This window comes from Phoenix dactylifera, chromosome 3 (genome assembly GCF_051530095.1).
Source record: "Phoenix dactylifera cultivar Ajwa chromosome 3, Ajwa_hap1_PhDact_Kaust_v1.1, whole genome shotgun sequence".
NCBI lineage: Eukaryota > Viridiplantae > Streptophyta > Magnoliopsida > Arecales > Arecaceae > Phoenix > Phoenix dactylifera.
In genome coordinates this window covers 54,867,282-54,888,444 of record NC_143192.1, presented here as the reverse complement: position 1 = coordinate 54,888,444, position 21,163 = coordinate 54,867,282, and the positions used below count along the sequence as shown (strand labels likewise).

The window sequence follows — 21,163 nt, the reverse complement described above, 5'->3', positions numbered from 1 at the left end:
CTGCGTCGCATGATCTAATTTGGAAATAAAAAAATGGATACTATAAAAGTTGCTACCTTTATTTTAACGGTATATTAAAATTCCAAGAATGAGTGAGGCTTAAAATCCCTCCTCAAAGAGAAAACCTAGTATATACTACCTGGTGAATAGCCGTAAGTGTAGTTTACATCCATGCAGCTGCGTTGCCCATTGGCCAGCATGGATCCATATCAGAATTATAATTGATACCCTTATATGCTAAAGTAATGTAATTTTCGTAAGACCGAAGGGTTATAATTGATTCATGCTTTAATCCATTCCTAACAGTCCATCCCTTCATCTTCCATATCAGAATGAATGACTCCTTTAGCATTAGCAGTTTTGCCGCAAGTATGATTAAACTTTTATCAATGCTTTCATATAAGGAAGTATTATCTACATCAATTTTTTGACGCCATAATTTCTTAGGGAACGTACAGTTAGGTGGCGGCAAAATATAACCCGATCCGCCAATCCAACTCGTGTTCGACCCGCCATAAACAGGTTTGGATTTGGCCTAAATAGGTTCGGATCATAAATAGGTTGACCCGTTTAACCTGTTTACTAATTGGGTCAGATATATATTTTAGATGTCTGACCCGTTTAACCCATTTAATATATGGGTCGGGTTGGACCTTTTCCTTGTTGGCGATTAAGATTAGGATTTTTCCAACTTCTTTCCTCCTCAAAGATCTAGGGTTTGAACCTTTGAGGGCAGGGGAGGAGAGGCGGGAGAGGGCGAGGGCGAGGGCATGGTCGACTGGGATGGGGAGGGGGAGAGGAAGGGTCGGAGCTTGTCGAGGAGGTTCACGAAGAGAGGGTAGGAGAGGCCGTAGAGGGAGCGCCACCGAGCATCGCGGGCAGCGGGGTCCATGGACCAGATGCGATCCGAGTTCAGAAGAGAGAAGAAGGCGGTGGCGGAGGAGGACGAGGAAGATCGGCGGGGCGAGGAGGAGAAGAGGAGGAGGAACTTGCGTCGTCCTCATCCTCGTCGGAGTAGGAGGAGGAGGAACGGCCGCAGCAGTGTTTGTGGCGCCGGCGGAGGGAGGAGGAGGCGTAGAATTCAAGTTGTAATTCTTGACCTATTTAATAAACATGTTAGGTTCAAAATTATGATTTTCTGATCCGACCTGTATATGACCCGACCTGTTTATGTTTGACCCAACCCGATTGCCACCCCTACGTACAGTCTACCGACTTACTAGTATGTTTGATCAATCCGAGCAAGGTAAGTTAGTGATCTTGTGCAGTACCTTTTATAGATGCCCTCATTTGAGATGAAAAGGTTAAGGACTTTCACATGTGTAGTTAAATCTTTTTGTTCTCAGTGTTGGAATTTCTCATTTGATCTTTGACTCAAGATATCATGAATGTTAAAAAAAACAAAGAAAAAAGAAAAAGGAGATCAATGATGAGTTTACAATTCTATGCTCTTATCTCACAATTCTCTGGTTGCCATCCTTATTTTGGATTTTTTATATATATATAATCTACCCTGTGAAAGGTCATATTATATTTGGAAACCCAAGGAAGCGAGAAGAGAAAAGAAGGAAATTAAAAGGAAAAAAAAAAGATAACAGGAAGTAAGTATTGCTTTCTTGTAGGAACCAGGCATGTGCAATGCATATTCATGGTAAAAGAATATAAATACAAAATTTTGAATTATGAGAGCGAGACTACTAAGAAAAATATTACGATATTTGGATGGAAGGTTCCAAATTGCATAACCCCATGAATAAAAACTTTTGAATTTAGTTATTAGTTGATTTTGAATGCTTTCATTGATTTGAAATTGGATAAAGATGAATGAATCAAGAGATGAAGATAGAAAAAAGAAGGCATTTTTATGACTAGCCTAAAATCTGTTTAGCTAAAATCTAGGATTCAATGAAAGAGAGATCAGTAATTTTGGAAAGTACAGTATATATTAATTGCAGATTAGGAGCTTCGAAGTAGGCAGAGGAATTAAAGCAAATGAATCGAACAACACACAAGGCACCTATTCTTTTCTCTCCGAATATCTCTGCTTTTAAAGCGATTAGAAAAGTGGGCCTGAAGAGAAGTCACCTCTTCTTCTCTGTATTCAATTATCTTGTTTCAAATGGTGTAAAAGAAGTATTGGAAGCAAGCTAAACCATGGACATCCAGCAGTTTGCCTGTCACACGCCTTTCTATGTGTCAAATATCGAGAACACCATAAGAAAATATAAAATATATAAATAAATCTATCTCATCCTATTAGCTTAAGCTTTTGGGATAAGTGGTGATTTCAACATGGTATCAAAGCAGAAGTCCTGAGTTCGAACCCTGTCTCCGCACTCTTTAACCCCATTATTAAAAATTTCACATATTAGGCTCACTCATTAAAGAAAAGTCCAACCCATATGTGAGGAGAAGTGTAAGAAAATATAAAATATATAAATAAATTTACCTCATTCTATTAGCTTAAACTTTTGGGATAAGTGGTGATTTCAACAAACACTAGTTTTAATGTCCAACGAATCCCGTCAGAATCTGCCTATGATCTTGTTAACGAGTCCCTAGGTGCAACTCATTTAGTGCTTTCACTTCCCTATAAAATCCTAATCAAACTGAAAGTCTTAAAAGATGGCAATGAATCCGATAGGCCATTATCCATACTTCTCTCGTACTTGCTTTGGAGCAGAGCAGGACGGGTCGAATTATGGAGCAAAATGGAGCAGATAAAGTTAAATAAAACAAATTGGATGGGTCAGACTGAATAAAATTATATAAATCATTTTTTCAGATATATAAATCAATTTTTTTATTTTAGAAAAAAAATTGTGAAGAAATATATATATTCGGAGCGAGTTTTGCCGGTATCCATCTTGGATCCTTGCGGTTTGGATAAAATATATCCTCATTTGAATTGGATCGGGTGGAGTAAATTGCGGTCTCTACGTAGCCTATAGCCTATAGCCTATCGATCTCTCAATTTTTCCACCAAAGTCGAAAGTCTATCTCTCAACTTTTCCACCAAAGCCGAAAGTCTACAAAGACTTCGTCGCGGTCGCGGTCGCGGTCCCAAAGTGCCGACTCCCACAGGCTCTTTTGTTAGTTTCTACTTTCTACCAGAGAAAAATACATATATGGAAGGAGGAGGAGAAGGGAGGAGGCAAGGCCACCCCCGGCTCAGGGGAGGGAGGAGGACCGAGAAGGGAGGCCACAGCCATGGATTCTCTCCCTCCCAGATCCAATCGCTGGCTGCCATGTGCGAGGCTTTCATACCATCTCTTCCAATGGAAGAGCTCCACGTCAGCAGTGGCAAGGAGGACCCACCCACCAAGAGCCTCCAGGCCTTCTACCTGGCTTCCGGGTCTGAATCCCCAATACCAGATGAGGTGCTTCTTTTTATTTATTTTTTTCCCAAGTATTTCTCTCCACAAATGCTTTTGAGGTGCTTCTTGTTTGGCTTTGTTTTTTGTTTTTTTGGTCCTTTTCCTCTTTGAATACATCATGCATGGATAGTCGTGGGTCAGTATGCAATGGCTGCTTTTTCTCATACTTATTTTGTTTCTCAGTTAAGGTGGTTGATCTATTACTTTCTTCTTCTCCTTTCTGTGACATTTTTCATAAGAAATTTTTGAAGAGCATCATGATGTTTTTGGTTTGCTTTTATAATTTTATGATTAACTTTTTCTTTCTCCTTTGAGCACATTAACCATCTTGCATTACCTCCATATACAATTTTAATATAAAATTATAAGTGACGCTACTAGATTTTAAAGTCAACACGGGTGAATTTGAAAAAGATATAAACAAATTAGATTTGTAGTAGTTTATATGGTCGACTGTTGTTTATCTGTTGCAGTTGTTATCAAGGAGTTTAAATAACTTTCTGTGCTAATACCAGAACCTTCTTTTGTCATAGATATTTCCCGTACTGGGGACCCTATTTTCTGTCCCAATGTGATGTTTTATTCTTTTTTCAAGGAAAACCCACTGTGTTTTCAAAACATTAGCAAGTATTTTACCATTAGCTATTTCTGTTTGCTGTTCTATTTTATTGGCTATTTATATCTGGCCTTTTGTTCTTGTTTTTTTTTTCTAAATAGCAGATATAACTTAACTCCTTTTTTTTTGGAGTAGGTTGCAGAGTTGTTGGTCAAGAGGGGCATGAAAGAGGCTTTACTTTTGGTCAAATTGGTATTATGGCTCCTTGCTACCAAGTTGGGCACACTTGTCCTCTGTAGGTCCTTGAGCCTATGTGGGCGATTCCCATTCATCAACAAGTTCTCAGACATGCCCATAGAGAAGAGGGAAGAAGTTCTTAAGAGATGGAACAAGGAAAAAAATTTTGTACCTTTAAGGATGGTATTTGTCATGGTGAAGATCTTCTGCCTTTACATCTTTTACTCCATGGTAACTTCCCTATAACTCCTTTTTACTTTGTTTTCTTCTGAAGAAAGAGCTACATCAGTTTTTGGCATTCAAATACCACTTCTTCAATATTTTATCCTTCATGACTGCAACTGATGTGTCCTTGGAATTTAAAATTGTATCATGTTGTTTTTTTCTTCTATGTTCTAGAATTCAAGGTTCTTCTTATCTTTTGACATTCTTCCTTTATTTTTGTCTTTTTCATTAAGGTATGGACCAAGCCAGGGTTCAAGAGTGCAATCAACGAATCCAAAATAACCTGAAATGATAATAAATAAATTTGAATAAGTATATCAAAACGTAAGAAGTGAAACACACACACACACACACACACACAAAGTTATATGGGATAAAATTGGGTTCACATAGCTTTTCAGATAACTCGTACAGGGTTCTACTAATGCTAGAAATAAGTCAACAACCAAAAAACATGTGCTCTTTCAGAGTTGCAATAAATTCAAAGACAAAGTTTTAAATAACTCAACTGGGTTGCACTAAAATTTATATGGGACAAAATTGTTGGTGCTGGTCATGGTCATGACTTAATTTCATGTCCAAAGTAGGCCCAAGTTCACACCCTCTAGCAACTTTATTTGTACTACCATGCAGCACACATGTTTTCTATGAACCAGATTATCGTCAAACTTTAATCATGCTGAAATGACCCAATTTTCCCATTCTCTAGATAAATTGAGCAGTTAGGGTGGTTGTGTTTATTGGAACATGATGCTCGTCATACATTTAGTGTGTGCAGTCTAATTTGATGAAACAAAAACTCTACCCTTGCATTATTGAGAAAGCAAGGGTATGTTTTATTATCTATGCTTTATTTTACTACTAAGAGCATTAGATCATCACTTAACTGTTTTGATCTTCTATGTTACTTTCTCTTTCTCAATTATCATTTCCAATTGGCACTTGCTGTAGATTGATAGGAACCTATAAGTTCTTCAAATACCAGTCTTAAGGAGAACATAGAACTGTTTAATGCTCTAAATTGTCTTCTATATCAGAAAAACCAAAATATTGAAGGAATGCTTGCTCACAACTGGTATAACTTCTGTGCTCATGATGCAAAAGATTACCCAATTAGAAAATATGCTTTCTATTTTGCCCCCCTTAAAACTGACTTTATCTATAATAAAGTCGGATCTATGAAGTCATAGAGAAAACTTGTATGATTCAGAAGAAATAAATGTGAACTTATTACACTAGATTGTAATAGCAATAAACTACCATAAAGTAATGTTGGCAGCTAATTAGGAGAAGCAATACTATCAACTTATTAGTTTCCTAGTCTTGTTTATATTTGATAGCAGTAACTGAAGAATTGCAGTTAATGCTCTCAATTAGCGGATTCGTTATTTTTTTTTTTTTGTGGGTGTACTTGTTCTTCTTCAAGAGAAATTCTTCTTCTCTACAGTTTCCTGTGGGGGATTAAATGACTCCTAACATTTTTCAATTTCTTAGAGGACCAAAGATGAGACCTAACATAGATCCGTTCTCTTTTTTCGCTACAGACTAATGAAAACTCTGAGAACCAGTCATGGAATGCCATTGGATATAGCTTACCCACTGAGGAAAAGCCACCAAAATCCCAATCAGAGAGGCCTCTTGAGAAGGGTATCATAGAAACCATGGATCAAACTGATTCATCCCTCCTCCAGTCCCTCACTATGAAAGGCCTGGCAGTCTCCCAAGACCCAAACCAAAACTTGTACGAAATTAAATGCGACGTTGCCATAGTTGGTTCCGGCTGCGGAGGAGGAGTCGCTGCCGCAGTGCTCGCAAGCGCCGGTCGCAAGGTTGTAGTCATTGAGAAGGGCAACTACTTCACATCGGAAGACTACACCTCCATCGAAGCCCCCTCCATGAACGAAATGTACGAGTCCGGCGGAATTCTTAGCACTCTCGACGGGAAGATTATGCTCCTAGCCGGATCCACGGTCGGGGGTGGCTCTGCTGTGAACTGGTCAGCTTGCATCAAGACACCAGACCACGTCCTCAAGGAATGGGCAGGAGAACGTCGGCTTCGTCTCTTCGGGAGCACAGACTATCTCTCAGCAATGGACGCAGTCTGTCGAAGACTTGGAGTCACGGAGAATTGCACTGAAGAAGGATTTCAGAACAAGGTTCTTCGCAAAGGCTGTGAGAATCTTGGTCTTCAAGTAGATTCCGTGCCAAGAAATACCTCGGAAAGACATTTCTGTGGCAGCTGCTGTTATGGCTGTCGAGAAGGAGATAAACGTGGGACTGATACTACTTGGCTGGTCGACGCTGTTAACCATGGCGCCGTGATCATAACCGGATGCAAAGCTGAGAGATTTGTATTCAAAGAGAATGAGCCAGGGAAGAAGAAGAGGAACAAGTGCGTGGGATTGATTACCAAGTCTTTGAGCCGTATGGTGACGAAGAAACTAAGAATCCAAGCCAAAGTAACCATTTCAGCATGCGGTTCTCTCTTGACACCCCCGCTGATGATTTCTAGCGGGCTGACAAATTCAAACATAGGCAGGAACCTGCACCTTCACCCAGTAGTTTTCGCATGGGGTTACTTCCCGGATTCGGCATCGGACCACCACCACCGAGGCAGAGCTTTCGAGGGAGGGATCATCACATCGTTGCACAAAGTGAAAGCGGTGGAGAATTCGGATTCGAGCTTGCGGGCGATCATCGAGGCGCCGGCGATGGGGCCCGCGTCCTTTGCTTCGCTGGTCCCCTGGGTGTCGGGGCAGGACTCGAAGGAGAGGATGGCGAGATACAGCCGGACGGCGCTTCTCTTTGCATTAGTAAGAGATCGCGGCTCGGGGACAGTGGAGGGGGAGGGGAGGGTGAAGTATCGGTTCGATGCGTTGGACAGGGAGAATTTGAGGGAGGGGCTGCGGAGGGCGCTGCGGATTCTGGTGGCGGCGGGTGCGGTGGAAGTGGGGACGCACCGGAGCGACGGGCAGAGGATGAAATGCAAGGGGATCGAGGAGAAGGACTTGGAGGAGTTTTTGGATGGGATTTCTGCGGTGGGAGGTCCGATGTCTAGGAGAGAATTGTGGACCTTGCATGCCTCTGCTCATCAGATAGGGAGTTGCAGGATTGGAGCGAGCGAGGAGGAGGGTGGGGTGGATGAGAGCGGGGAGAGTTGGGAGGCGCAGGGGTTGTTTGTGTGCGACGCAAGTGTGCTTCCAAGTGCTGTTGGGATTAATCCTATGATCACCATCCAGTCCGTTGCCTACTGTCTCTCCAAGGGGATTGCAGAATCCTTGAAGAGAGGTTCTGAATGAGAGAGAGATATTGTTATGGATTGATTTGGTTGTCCAAGACCGCATCATTTACTAGTAACCTTTGACAACTACGGTACAATCTATATATGATAGATTTAAAATATCTATCATGGTTACTGTCTCTCGTTATTACCCTCCAAAATATTGGACCTGGAGAAGGTTTGGGTTTTAATATATTCCATGTAGTCCCTTCCATCCGTAAAAACAACTACTTCTATTATGACTGCCAATACTGCTCCTGAAAAATCTTGAAATCTTTTCGAATTCTGTTGCACGTCAAAGCCTTTACAGATCATTTTCTTTTTCTTTTCCTTTCTCCTTTATTTCTCTTCTTTCCCTCTTTTCTTTTTTTTGTTCAAATTTCCAAACACATTCGATCCCACACGCACGTCTGAAACACAACGTTTTGCCTTTCCCCTCATCTTTCAATATGAAGAAAAATAATTATATTTGGAGAATAAAGAAAAGTTGCATGACCAATAACATCGAAGAGGAGCCACGATTCAGCCGTGGCCCATGAACTCCTCCGTCAGTCAGCTTTGAGAATTGGTAGAAGCAAACCACTCTATTTCAAAGGGTTCGCCCAAAAATTCAGTTGCCCAAAAATGTAGCGAGTGCTCCTGGCAAATCATCAGAGCACCGGGTTTCTTTCTTATCCAAAAAAATTAGTCTTCATAACTCTTAGCTTGAAGCAGCTTGTACGGCTTTTTCTGCAGCATCGTCCAAATCTTCTGCCGCGATCAAGGTCATCCCACTCTCCTACAAATTGTAACACCACCACTCTCAATGTTATATTGGTTTCTTTACAACAGACAACAGAACAAAAAGGAGAAAAGAAAGTAGACAACAAAAAGATCTAAACTTATTGTTGGATACCTTGAGAATTCTCTTCCCCTGATCAACATTGGTTCCTTCTAAACGAACCACCACAGGTACTTTCAGTGAAACCTGGCAATTACAGGGGGAAAAAAAAGGTTTAGTTCACTTCAGACTGCAAATATAAGCATGAAAACAAATATTTATTCATGTCTCAGAAAGGTGGAAAGTAAATACGTGATTCAACTAGCCTCTGGTATCAACTAAAGCTATCCAATGACGAGTATCCATGAACAAGATAACTAGATCCAGCAAAATTTTACGTTCTTAAAATGTTGTCACAGGATGGCTCCTTTGAGAAGAGTACGTTTCCTCATGGTGGAATCAAGTTCAAGTGCAGCAGATATGGTGAATAATCTTAAGGTCCAGTTTTGAATGGAAAACTAATCAAATACAGATCAAGTGCAAATTCATTGATACAAGAATTTTCAGGAAAAATTAGGAGCATGAAGAAATAGGTAAAAGATTTTCTTTTTACCTTGAAAATTAGATAATGATCCTCTCAGTTTACATTTCTTATGACAAAAAAGTATAGTCCACGGGAAGCCATTATGACCCAGGACTTTAACAACATTTTGAGGATTTCTCAAATCAATCATCACAATCTAAATCTGCATCTTTCATAATCAATTCTGTTGAGTAACGTTTCAAATAAAGGAATAAGTTTCTACCACAATCATTTAAATAAAGCAAAGCATATTTTATTAGGAGCATATGTTAGGTTGCCTTCTGATCTTAAGGACTGCATAGCCTCAAGAATAAGGGTGCTCTCACTAACACAGTTACAGATCTACTTGGCATAAAGGGAAGCAAAATATTAGTGCAAAAGTTAAAAAAAAAAAAGAGCGTTTAACAGAAAAGATACCTGTTTGGCTGCATTGACAATTCCACTTGCTATCACATCACATTTCATGATTCCACCAAATATGTTGACCAAAATTGCCTTCACTTTATCATCAGATGTTAATATTTTGAATGCTTCCACCACCAGAAGAACAACTTATCAAGTTAGGCATATCAATAGGAAATGAATCTTAAATGATGCATAAGCATGTTTATAATTAACAGAAAGATGAAGCACATACATATTAATGTGAATTACCATCTTAAAAATAAAAAAGAAAATACTCCATCAAGAAATCTGGTTACCATACTCGTAACCACCAGCCAATAATAGATCTACAAATATTTGTTTCTTCATTTTATCTTCTCAAGTTAAGGATAGATACTTAAAACATTGATTAGGCAGCTTTGCAGCTAAATAACTATAGTTGTTGAACTATTATTTGCACCTGGCCTTCTGAAGCATTTCCACCAACATCAAGAAAATTGGCAGGAGTACCACCATGCAATTTTATTATATCCATCGTAGCCATAGCCAGTCCTGCACCATTAACCATACAACCAATTTCTCCATCTAACCCGATATAGTTCAAATCTGCTTTCGCAGCAGCAACCTGAAATAGAAAAGAGAATTTACGAAAATAAAATGCAAGGAACACAAGGCTATGGTATGTTTCTTTGACAAGCAACGATATTAAATTAGTAAACCAGAATTTTTAGGCTTGTATATGTAGAAAGACTAAATGCTTAGTTCAATCATATCCATCAGGCATTTTTTTTATAAACAGTTTAACAACTTCACACCAAAATGACTAGAACATGTGTTACACCTCTCTAGGATCTTCCTGGGATGAATCACGGAGAGCAAATATCTCCTTCCGACGGAAAGCAGCATTGTCATCAAAGTTCAACTTTGCATCAGCTGCTACTAGCTGGTTATCAGATGTCTCGGCAATTGGATTTATCTAACCAGCAGAAGTATTCAAATGTTAAAATAGGAATGATAGCTAAAGAGTCGAAAGAGCATTAAAATTGACAAAATTCACAAAGAATTTTGCAGCTAGGTCAAAATTCTGTGACTAAGTTACCTCCAACAATGTGCAATCACATTCACAAAAGAGTTTGTAAAGCTTCTTCACTTGTTCTATGGAAGCATTTCTATCTGCTACCTTAGGTGCTAAACCATCAACAACTTTAGCTGCAGCTTCATCTGTGATTCCCTTGAAAACATCAACCGGAACCTTGCCATTGGAAGAAATGAGGTTTAGTATACCACTATACCAACCCAGAATCACTAAATTGTGAAATTAAAAAAAGACCTACATAGAAATAACAAACCAAACCTACTAATCATCTCCGAACAGTACTCTGATAAACAAGAATAGAAATGAGATGACCTTAATGATCATGTCAGGAAATTTTTCTGCGAGGTCCTCAATGCTAGTTCCTCCCTTTCTACAAGCTATGATGAGCTGAAAAGAATGATAACAAGTAAGACGAGCAGAAGATCCATATCTTGATTGGATAGTGCAGCTTAATATGAAGACCACATGAAAGTAAATAAACAAGTGACCAATCAAAAGGAATAAACAATTCCAGCTATATAGATTATTTAACATTATCAGTTCGATTTATGCATATGTATATTTATGATGTTTGTTAGTTTGCCCACAAAATCCACCTAGGTGTCTGCCTAAGTAGCCACCTTCTAACTCAGCACTAGGCAACACCCCAGCAGCGTACATAATGCAACTTACTTCCAAAACACTACTTAAGCCAAAGTTCATGATTGCTATAACCCATGCTATTGAACAACTAACCAGAATGCACTCAAAGATCACATACACATAAAAAAACTCAAATCAAATATTTCAAGTTGAGCATGGACTTGCATAGAAAGAATATTATTTAGCCATTTACAAATTGTAGCTGCCATATATGAGAATGTGTAATATGGAATAAATCAACCATTACCCTAGTAAATAGTTAACGCTTAGCACAAGAAGAGACTAAGACTCCCCTTGCATGAACGCTCCTTCAGCTCCTCCAGATAGCTCATATCTTTTGTCACACACCAGATTTTAAAAACTTAATTTGTCCATATTTTTTTTCTCCAAAGGGACAGGAAGTAAGACTAAAGTTACTAGCAGACGATTCCCAAATGCCTATACATGCTTTGAACAAACACCTTCCAAAAACTTTTTCAAAAAGTTTTTTTTTAAGAAAACATGATTTGTACAAAAAATGGATTAAGGCAGCATAAGGTTTCCATGAAAAGTGATTTCATTTTTTATTTACATGTTTTTCAGGAGTAAAAATGGTGAAAAAATCTTTTTACCAAATATTTGGCAACCTATACAAACTTAAAGTTATCTACTTTTGGCAAAATCATATATGCCACTTATTTTTTTGAGAAGCTTCATAGAAAGGAAACCTAAAATATGATATTTAATTTTTATTATTTAAATGTTGTTTCTGAATTGTAATTGAACAAGTCGCATGCACCAGTGTACTGTGCCCATGATCAAATATCACACTACATGCCATATGGCACACACCAACATGGCCAGGTTCAAGTCCATGTTTTAAAGGATACAAAATCCTTTCTTTCATCATCTCCTTGATTTCAATCTTCTTCCTGAAATAAAGATTGTTGAGTTGTATAGAGCCTACTTGTGTCTGAGAATGAATGTGTGACTGTGTCCTTGTGTTGGAGGGAGGGGGGGAGGGGGGGGGGGGGGGGGGGGGGGGGGGGGGGGTATGTGGGGTGTGTGTGTGTGAGAGAGAGAGAAAGAGAGAGGAGGAGGGGGGGAGCCAGGAGGAGTGGGGCCAGATGAATTAAGTAAACAAAGCACCTAGGATTTTAAAATTTTGCATTGATTTTTTTTCTAGAATTTCGATCATGAAACATGGCTCTGATTGGAGACAATATAGAAGTGCTTCTCTTGAACATTCACCTTCCAAAAGAGAAAAATATTGATAACTTTGAGTTAAAATAGTAATTTTATGTAGCAAAAACCAAACGAAAAAAATCAAAAATAAATATCTGGTGACAAATGAAACATGTAAATACACAATTAAAATTTCAGGTCAATAGATGAAAATGTCTTATAGATCATGCAAAAGAGAACTGAACAGGGTACCAGAAACTTCCAACATGATTGGAGGACATACCGGACCAGCAGTTTTACGGTCAAGGGTGATGGCAAAGTACATCTCATTAACAAGTGATAGCTTCTCACACAAGTACACCTGTGACAAAATAAGGTGTTATTAACATTTTTAATGCCAAAAAAATATCTACAACAATTTCAGTGAAATGGATTAACTTCTATATCTATTAAGAATGCAGCATATGACAAAGTGAGTTCGAGATTCCACCCTCAGTCTCTAGAAAACAAATTTAAATATGTTTAGTGTTTACAAATATGAATCTGGTATAATGATTATGATCATGACCAGAAACCAGTACCACGATATATATTACAATTTTAAAATTTGAATTTAAGACTAAAAATTCCTTTCAGTTCATCTAGCTATCTATAAGACTCGATGTAAGATCTCAAAAGTTGGGGCCCAAATCTTCCTTTGGTCCTTTTATTTTTCTTTCCCTTTTTCCCATTTTACTTTTCTTTTTTTTGTGTGTGTATGGAGTTGGGGGTGAATGGGTTGGGCGGGCATTCTTAGCGACATTAGACTAGGTTCATCACTCATGAGTAGGCTAGCAATCTAGGCAATTAATTGTTCAAATCTTGAAATAAATTATTTATTTTTGTCAAATGCTTAACATTCTGAATAGATCAATACATAATAGCCATGACTTTCTCATCTTTTCTTTTTAATCTGTTTGTTCTCTGATATTTTCATTACTTTGAAATTTAACAGATTGAAGTTCACACTTTCCAAGACTTACGAGGATGGATCTATTGAATTATGTACGATAAATATATGATTAATTTATAAGGCCTACAAAGTCCAAAAATTGCTTGAATGAAATATTCGCATAGATAAGAAATGCTACCACGTGAACCAAGAACCACTCTTTTAACTCAAAATTTGAAAATCAATACTAAAGTGACACTAAATACCAAAAAAAAAAAGAAAGATCACACAATGACATTAAAGAGATAAACAATGGATAAATACAGTGTTTATGCTCAGTTTTTGTCAATTTCCATCAAAACTGACCGAAACAACTGAAAATGGCTTAGTGGACCAAAGCTTGTCGGTTTCGGCCAAAATTGCCTATAATCAGAAAATAACATATTTCAGTTGCAATGAATTGGGTTTAGGCTGAAACTAGAACCTTGATATGCAGATAGCATCAAATCTGGGGAAGGGTTTGAATAGCTTTCATGTCCTTCGCAACTCTTATTCAGAAAGACTAATATAAACAAATAGGTGCTGACACTTATTCATAAATAAAGTGCACATGTTACCTTTACTCACTTTCCATTTTGTTTTCTCAGTTTTGTATTTCTAGTTAATATTTTTTTTGCTTCTACTTAGTTATGTTCCGTATCTCCTTAATTCAATTTATTTATGTATTTTTTTTTGCATTTTTAGTTTAGTTTTAGTTTTGACTTTAATTTTATATATCTTCTATTATTTAATATTTTTTCCTAAAGTGCATTGCACATGTCTATTGGCTCAGTAGAACCTATTTGGATAAGGAGGATCTAAAACCATCTGACCAACTGTGCTTCACAATTTGCCATGCAGTCCATTTTTTCTTAACATGCAAATAATAGAGTTTTGCTTTCTCTTGTTACAAATTCTTGCAAGAAATATACACAATAACAAAGTAATATGATACAAAGCCACGACCTCCAAATAATATGTTTCACATGTCCCAACTAACAATGAAATGTGTTGTTAGAGGAAGATGATTTACAATAGAGAAAAGGAAGAATGTTTTATATAACTACATTCTAAAACCTTGTTTATGAAATCAAAATTTTTTTATGAGTCCTCATCCACATGATTGATATTTGCATGCATCCTTTTATCATAGTCAATTTTACTATAACAATTAAAGCTGCAAGAATTTGTTTATGTGCATCAAAGTTTAATGCTTAAACATCTGCTAGCATAAGAAGGCTGTCTTATATGCAGTCTAATTCAAACTGAGGCAAGCTAGTTGGGTACTTAGCTTTAGTTGGTTGTTATAGATTTTTAACTAATGTAGCCCAAACTTAGGTTCTTCTAGGATGAATGATGCTTTCAAGAGAAAATAAAGGAATCAACTGTGGTGTTATCAATATAAATTATTCAGTGACATCAAATGATCAGTAAACTTAAATTATTTGATGCATTCCACTGTTAAAGCTTAAAAGACTTAGATTTACATACCAAAACCATACTTTACAAAACTTAACACATACTCTATGAATCCTTTTTCATCACCCATTCCTATCACCTGCAATAGTACCTATTATTTATTATTCATTTATAGTGGCTAGAATTACAATCCTATAGACAAAGTAGCAAAAAAAAGTTGATTGCATCCAAATCAAGAACTTACAAGAACATAACTGGCAAGTTATAGTTTCACATTGTATTTCCAATGAGGCAGAAGATTTGAGGGAACCAAAAAAGAGAACACTCTAGGTGGGCATCTTGCTTTCCAACTGCTGAAAAGTAAGCAGGAAAGGACTCAAAACTAAGTATAATTTTATGCACCCCTTAAATATCTCAACTGAACATAGAAACCAGAGAGACTAAAACAGCTTCTATATAGACTGAATCCACCTCTAAACCAGGGCCATGAATAAGACCATGAACTTCAGGAAGTGTATGTCCCATTTAACATATAATTAAGAATATAGAATGAATAGACAATAACACGAAAGACTGTAATGAAGAGACATTATATTACCACTGATCATTGAGCATACAGCAAGAATAGAAAAGTTACCATGGAAATACCAAATTTAAGGTAAGGAACTGACTAATATACAAAGCTGTCTTAATCAGAAGTATTCCCTAACCTTGCTCACAATCTTTCCTTGGGGGCCAGTTTGTTTGGTGACCAGAATCTGGCCAAGCATTTTACCTGCAAAGAATGAGTGCATTCAGTTGAAACATAGAAGAATCCTGAAATGAGAATTAAATGACATATCATGAAATATATTCCAATAAATGTTCTAATCGTTTTATAAAAGCAAGCTCAGTAAACATCCTATTTTAACTGCTCCACAACATTCACCGTCTGCTAGGTGAATGCATCTCCCATCGGGCCTCTCATGTCTACGGAGAAGGCAACAGTGAAGCAGATTGGGTGGCCTCCTATGCGGTTCATCATTCAGGAGACTTCATCTGGGTGGACCAGGCTTATGTCCCGTCTTCCCTGCAGTCTATTTTACTTTCTGACTTTTTGGGCACTGCTCACACCCATTATGTGTGAGCCGCCGATGTACCAAAAAAAAAGCAATACCAAACGAGCCCTTATTTTTCTTTATTTGCCAATTTAAAAATCTTTGCAACTTCGAACTAATAACATGTTTGTAAACTTGGGGAAAAGAAAACAAACTACAATTTTTGTATCTCAAGAGATGGATTTGACCCTCCATGTAGACTGGCTAGAAAAGAAGCAAACCGTTCCTTGACTCATGCATTCCAAAACTCGAATCTCTACTTGCATCTGTATGCTGCATGATAGCAGTCGGCAAATTTACAGCGAGGGAACCAGACGGAGATGTATATATGTTTTACAGTTCTAGCTCTTCTACCATCCTTCTCCTATATGTTAACTTTATCCCTGCAAATCGTTAGTGTTTGTCTCATATATGGTACAGGCATTTGTTTTACATTAACTCATAATTTGCTGCAACCATTAAGCCTCCTTTCCCCTATGTTTTGCAATCTCTATGTTCATGTGTATTGCATACATTTTTCTATCATAACCATCAATGGTCAATACATATAGCTGATTGCGCCAAATGAGTAAATCTTTACAAATATATGGTACAAAATTAATGAGTGCATGAAAAAGCCAGCATCCAGATTTCAAAATTTTAACTTAGTTATCATGAATTCCTGTCATATATAGTGCTTGGGCAGTGTTAATGGTATGTCACATGAGTATGAATTTGTGTTAGAATCCAACATACACAAGATGTTGGATTGTAGACACCTAAGAAAAAAAGTAGGAAATAAATATATGACACAATTTCGCTGGATTTTTTAAAGAAACGTCAAATGGGTCATAACTCAGATTTCATATTTCTTTTCTTCTTCTTTTTTGTTTGGGGGGGCGGGGGGGCTTAAGATTTCAGAAAAATATATATTAACTTGCTGATATAGTGAAGAAATAAAGCAAGACTCTTGGCCATTAAAGGCCAAATTCCTGAAAAGATATGCTCAGTTGTATGGAATCTTACATACAGGTGAAAGATGCAGCTCCTCCCTGCCAAATGGCACACTAGGTCATGACAAGCCTCTGTCTTCCTGAAAACTTGCCTTTCCTGGGAATTTGCTTTGGAGAAAGTTAAGTGAGGTTAAGTTGAGATCCAGTCCTTGAACATTCCCATATTTTTGGAATGGATCATATATCTTGATCTCTAAAGTAGAGAGCATACAAAAGGGTTAAGGCTGGTAGGTTAAGTACAACTGTAACAACTCAGAACCTCACCCAAAATGGCTAGCCGGAAATTATTATTTGGGCTCCTTGATCCTGTATAAGTACTCAAGATCTACCCAGCGAATAACCGATGTGGGACTAAACACACGCCCGCACGGGTCCTTACATACTCCCCCCATTCTTGCCCTGACGTCCTTGTCAGGCTAAGGGTTCATATCCATTCAAATCTAATCACAAACACCACGATTGGCCCGTGGTCAGCCCCAATGGATCCATGCTGCAGGTCCCCTAGTCCACATAGGTTATGGGCCGGGTCCGCTCTGATACCATTTGTAACAACTCAGAACCTCACCCAAAATGGCTAGCCGGAAGGTATTATTTGGGTTCCTTGATCTTGTATAAGTACCCAAGATCTACCCAGCGAATAACCGATGTGGGACTAAACACACGCCCGCACGGGTCCTCACAACAACAAAAGTTGAAATTACATATTGTCAATGAACAAAAACTAGGGTTGGCTTATTTTGTGGTTTTATAGTTATATATGTTTAGAACAAACTCAAGGTTAACAAAATAATTTGTTGTAACCTGACAATTGACAGATGGTCCATCCATAAGAGAGCAAGTACAAAACAGAACAAGATGTATCTAACAATAGCTGAATCTGAGCCTAACTTAACCCATTCCATCCGCTTGCATACAACAGTCTAAGCTGGCAACATTTTTTTGTGGGGATTTAAATCATTTAAGTATCGGATAGATAACTTAAACTCTGGCTTCAATTTCAAGAAACATGCTAAATTCACAGGAGAGTTATTAAGAACAAAGTGACATGAGCGTACACTTACACACTGAAGGGCATAGTATTATCAAAAACATGATTAACTTGTCTTCTTATTCCTACTCCATGTGCAGTGCATGCACGCTGTTACAATATCCTATCTACACTCTATATGCATAAGAAGAAAGGGCATTTGCATCAAATATATTTCATTCATCTTCTTATCTTCATCTGGGTGCATTTCCCTGGAGATCTTATTGTATAATATGGCATAGGTCTTGCCAGGCTTCACCACCATTATATACGTCCCATATCCTTCAGGCAATGTATCAACCTAGTACCAATTATCATCTATCTCTATGCATCATAACCTATCAACAAGCAGGGTCTGAAACACAACAATGCATAGAAAGATGTATCAATACAATCAGTTCTTTTGTACACAAATTTTACTCAAAGTGTGTTTCTTGTAATATTCTTTCCAAAACAAAGTATTGTTATTATTAATTTGGTCGTAGTGTCTTTCTGTTGATACATGTCATCTATCACAATGCATAACCTAGTTGTATTTGTTACATTTATAAAACAAGTAGTTTTATGTATAATATTTTCCTCTTATAATCTTATCATAGAGCTGTCCAAAAAATTACATGTTCAAATTTGTCACATATTTTTGTGTGCTTTAGAGTATGCATCTATAGGGGTTGAGTACTGAATATAGCAGTGCTAGTGCATCCAGCATTGCGTACCTTGCAAGACCCACCTAGAATGAACACGATATACAACATTCCTGTCCTGGATATGTGGTACCTAAAATGTACTCTTCCTTTTTAAGTAACAATTCCCAAATAACTTCAAATAGGTTGTAGTTTTATCATTAAAAGAATGAGGCAGAGAGTTAGGCCTATTTAAAAAATGTAGAAAAGTGACTCTGGCTAGTCTCTATGATAGAAAAGAAAAAAGACTTACTCTAGCCTTCTTTAATATGAGAAGATTGCAAATATTAAAATTCTTATTTTGATGAGGAATGAGAGATGAATGAAGATTCCAAAAGCCCAACAGATATTGATTTCATATCATCAGCCAGCAGCCTAATGTGAGGTGCTTACACATACAATATAATACATCCTATCCCTGAATTTTCTTCCATCAGGGATCCTAATCTATATATTCCATTACCTCCATACAAGATCATGATTCCTAAGCCTTTTCCAGTATCAGAAAAACAAACACTATCAGATTGTCTAATTTATAGATCCAGACAGGCAGGCTTAAATGGTCATCCCATCTTTCCACAATTATACTGATAATAAACATATTATTAAACAAAAATAGAGATGAAAATATAGAATAGAATTATCCCTCATACCAGCCAAATCTTCTGCCTCGTCAATTTTAACAATATGCACTCCACCCTTAAGTCCACTCTTAAAGGTTCCCAAGCCTCAAGAATTTGACTTTTCACAACCACCTGCAGCAACAACGTTGGCATTGTTTAAGATTCATAGATTAGTTCAATTAGGGTAACCAGCATGTTGAGTATTGGCGCAAGAAAACCTGAAACAACGTCAGTGGATCCAGTAATCCATTCAACATACCAAAATAGATAAATGCAAAGAGACATTGCGGACAAAAGTTGTAACAACCCAGAACCTCACCTAAAATAGCTAGCCGGAAATTATTATTTGGATTTCTTGATCCTGTATAAGTACCCAAGATCTACCCAGCGAATAACCAATGTGGGACTAAATACACGCCCGCACGGGTCCTCACATACTCCCTCCGTTCAAGCCTTGACGTCCTCGTTAGGCTAAGGATTCAAATCTATTCAAATATAATCACAAACACCACGATCGGCCCATGGTCAGCCCCAATGGATCTGTACTGCAGTGTCTCTTAGTCCACATAAGTTATGGCCCGGGTCCGCTCTGATACTATTTGTAACAACCCAGGACCTCACCCAAAATGGCTAACCGAAAGGTATTATTTGGGTTTCTTGATCCAGTATAAGTACCTAAGATCTACCCAACGAATAACCGATGTGGGACTAAATACAAGCCCGCATGGGTCCTCACAAAAGTACTAATAACACCATAACAATATACAACACATCTTAGTATTGCCAGTGGCAGAGCATATAGAAAATGCTTCCTTGTCCCACATCAAATGCTCATATTTTAAAGCTGGCATGATAGCAGTGGTAAACCATATCTGGCAACACCATATGATGCTACAGAGTTTCATATGTCTTGCAAATAAGATGATGTCTTGTCCAAATTACTTAATGCTGATTACATATTTGTCATCATTTTTTCTTGAACTTTTGTTTCCATTAATTACTGATGCATCATTAAAAGATTACCATAGCGCATTTTCTATGCTTGCAGAGATTTATATAAAGAACACACAATATACAAACAATCGGAAAATGTTTCAAGAATCACCATGAATGGCATTCAGAGAGTCTCGTCACTAAAAAGGACAGAAGTGGCGGCTATCATTTGAAAAATCCTACACAGAACAGATCAAGAACCTGATATGCTATATACTAAAGAATAACTATACCTCCTTTTCATTGGGGAAAACATCTTTGATGGCCTTTTTCGCCTCCTCGGCAGAGCCAACAGCAACTCCCCTTGGAACATTTATTCCATGCTTTGACATCAATTCAGCGCCCTGCACGATACCAGTATTAGATTCCCAACAGAAAAACAGATCCAACTTAAAGATGAAGGTCATTAAAAGAATACACAGCACTGAAAGAATGAAACAAAGAAAGAAAGAAAGCAGTGAAAATATGCCAACAATAATTTAAAAAAAATATGAATTCTTTGCATGATAGCGAAAATTCTCGAACAAGACTTAAGGTATTGCCAGATCGAATAAAGATAAAAGCCAGTACGCATAAGAAAATCATACATCTTTCTCCTTTTTCTCTGATAATAACACAGACCATCGAAGTAAGATCTAAAGAAAAAACACAGAAAGGAAACACGAGGAGGATGGAATCTTGACCTGGTATTCATGGATGTTGAGGCGCCGGAGCTGTTGCTGCTGCCATCTACCGGCAAACGCGAGAGACCGGGACACGAGCTTTCCAAGCGATCCCCCGACCATTCTTCCCAAGAGCAAACCTTGGAATCGTATAAAACGTAGCGGAAGGAATAAGAGGAAGCGAAGAGGGAAGGAAGAAAAGATGCAACCTTTTATTTTCTTTTATTTTCCTTGGTTTTTTCCTTGTAATGAGGCCTCGATGTCGGAGTGCAAGGATTTTTAGCTGTACCGCCGGTGCAGCATAAATTAAGGTGGGCAGGCGCTGCCTTAGCCAGTCTGGAGCATGCCGACGGCCAATGTCATCCACCTCGAAGAGTCGAAGTTGATTTGGCT

The 21,163-nt window shown here is 37.9% G+C and overlaps 1 protein-coding gene, 1 long non-coding RNA gene and 1 pseudogene across 3 annotated transcripts; 1 reads left to right on the top strand and 2 right to left on the bottom strand.

Annotated features, from left to right (window-relative positions):
- Positions 1-2,991: 2,991 nt before the first annotated feature.
- Positions 2,992-7,912, top strand: LOC103717610 (long-chain-alcohol oxidase FAO2-like). The gene is made up of 3 exons (XM_008806065.6): positions 2,992-3,380; positions 4,129-4,401; positions 5,940-7,912. Exons 1-3 carry the CDS (start codon positions 3,129-3,131, stop codon positions 7,692-7,694), a joined length of 2,280 nt encoding a protein of 759 aa, XP_008804287.4. The 5' UTR covers positions 2,992-3,128; the 3' UTR covers positions 7,695-7,912.
- LOC148714472 (uncharacterized) lies at positions 4,320-6,126 on the bottom strand. Its single transcript, XR_015976819.1, has 2 exons — positions 5,992-6,126; positions 4,320-4,678 (listed from the first exon to the last, which is right to left on the bottom strand). It is a non-coding gene; the product is annotated as an uncharacterized LOC148714472 (long non-coding RNA).
- A 122-nt stretch (positions 7,913-8,034) lies between the features above and the next one.
- On the bottom strand, positions 8,035-21,006 carry LOC103717591 (succinate--CoA ligase [ADP-forming] subunit beta, mitochondrial-like; annotated as a pseudogene). Its single transcript, XR_015976818.2, has 12 exons — positions 20,792-21,006; positions 20,342-20,452; positions 19,146-19,247; positions 15,404-15,468; positions 12,588-12,665; positions 10,811-10,885; positions 10,502-10,654; positions 10,244-10,378; positions 9,864-10,027; positions 9,436-9,559; positions 8,571-8,642; positions 8,035-8,453 (listed from the first exon to the last, which is right to left on the bottom strand). The product of XR_015976818.2 is annotated as a succinate--CoA ligase [ADP-forming] subunit beta, mitochondrial-like (transcript).
- Positions 21,007-21,163: the final 157 nt, after the last annotated feature.

Coding starts and splice junctions, on each gene's coding strand:
- LOC103717610 (XM_008806065.6), top strand. CDS start 3,129: ATGGAAGGAGGAGGAGAAGGGAGGAGGCAAGGCCACCCCCGGCTCAGG. Junction 3,381..4,128: donor AATCCCCAATACCAGATGAG/GTGCTTCTTTTT, acceptor TTTTTGGAGTAG/GTTGCAGAGTTGTTGGTCAA. Junction 4,402..5,939: donor TTTACATCTTTTACTCCATG/GTAACTTCCCTA, acceptor TTTTCGCTACAG/ACTAATGAAAACTCTGAGAA.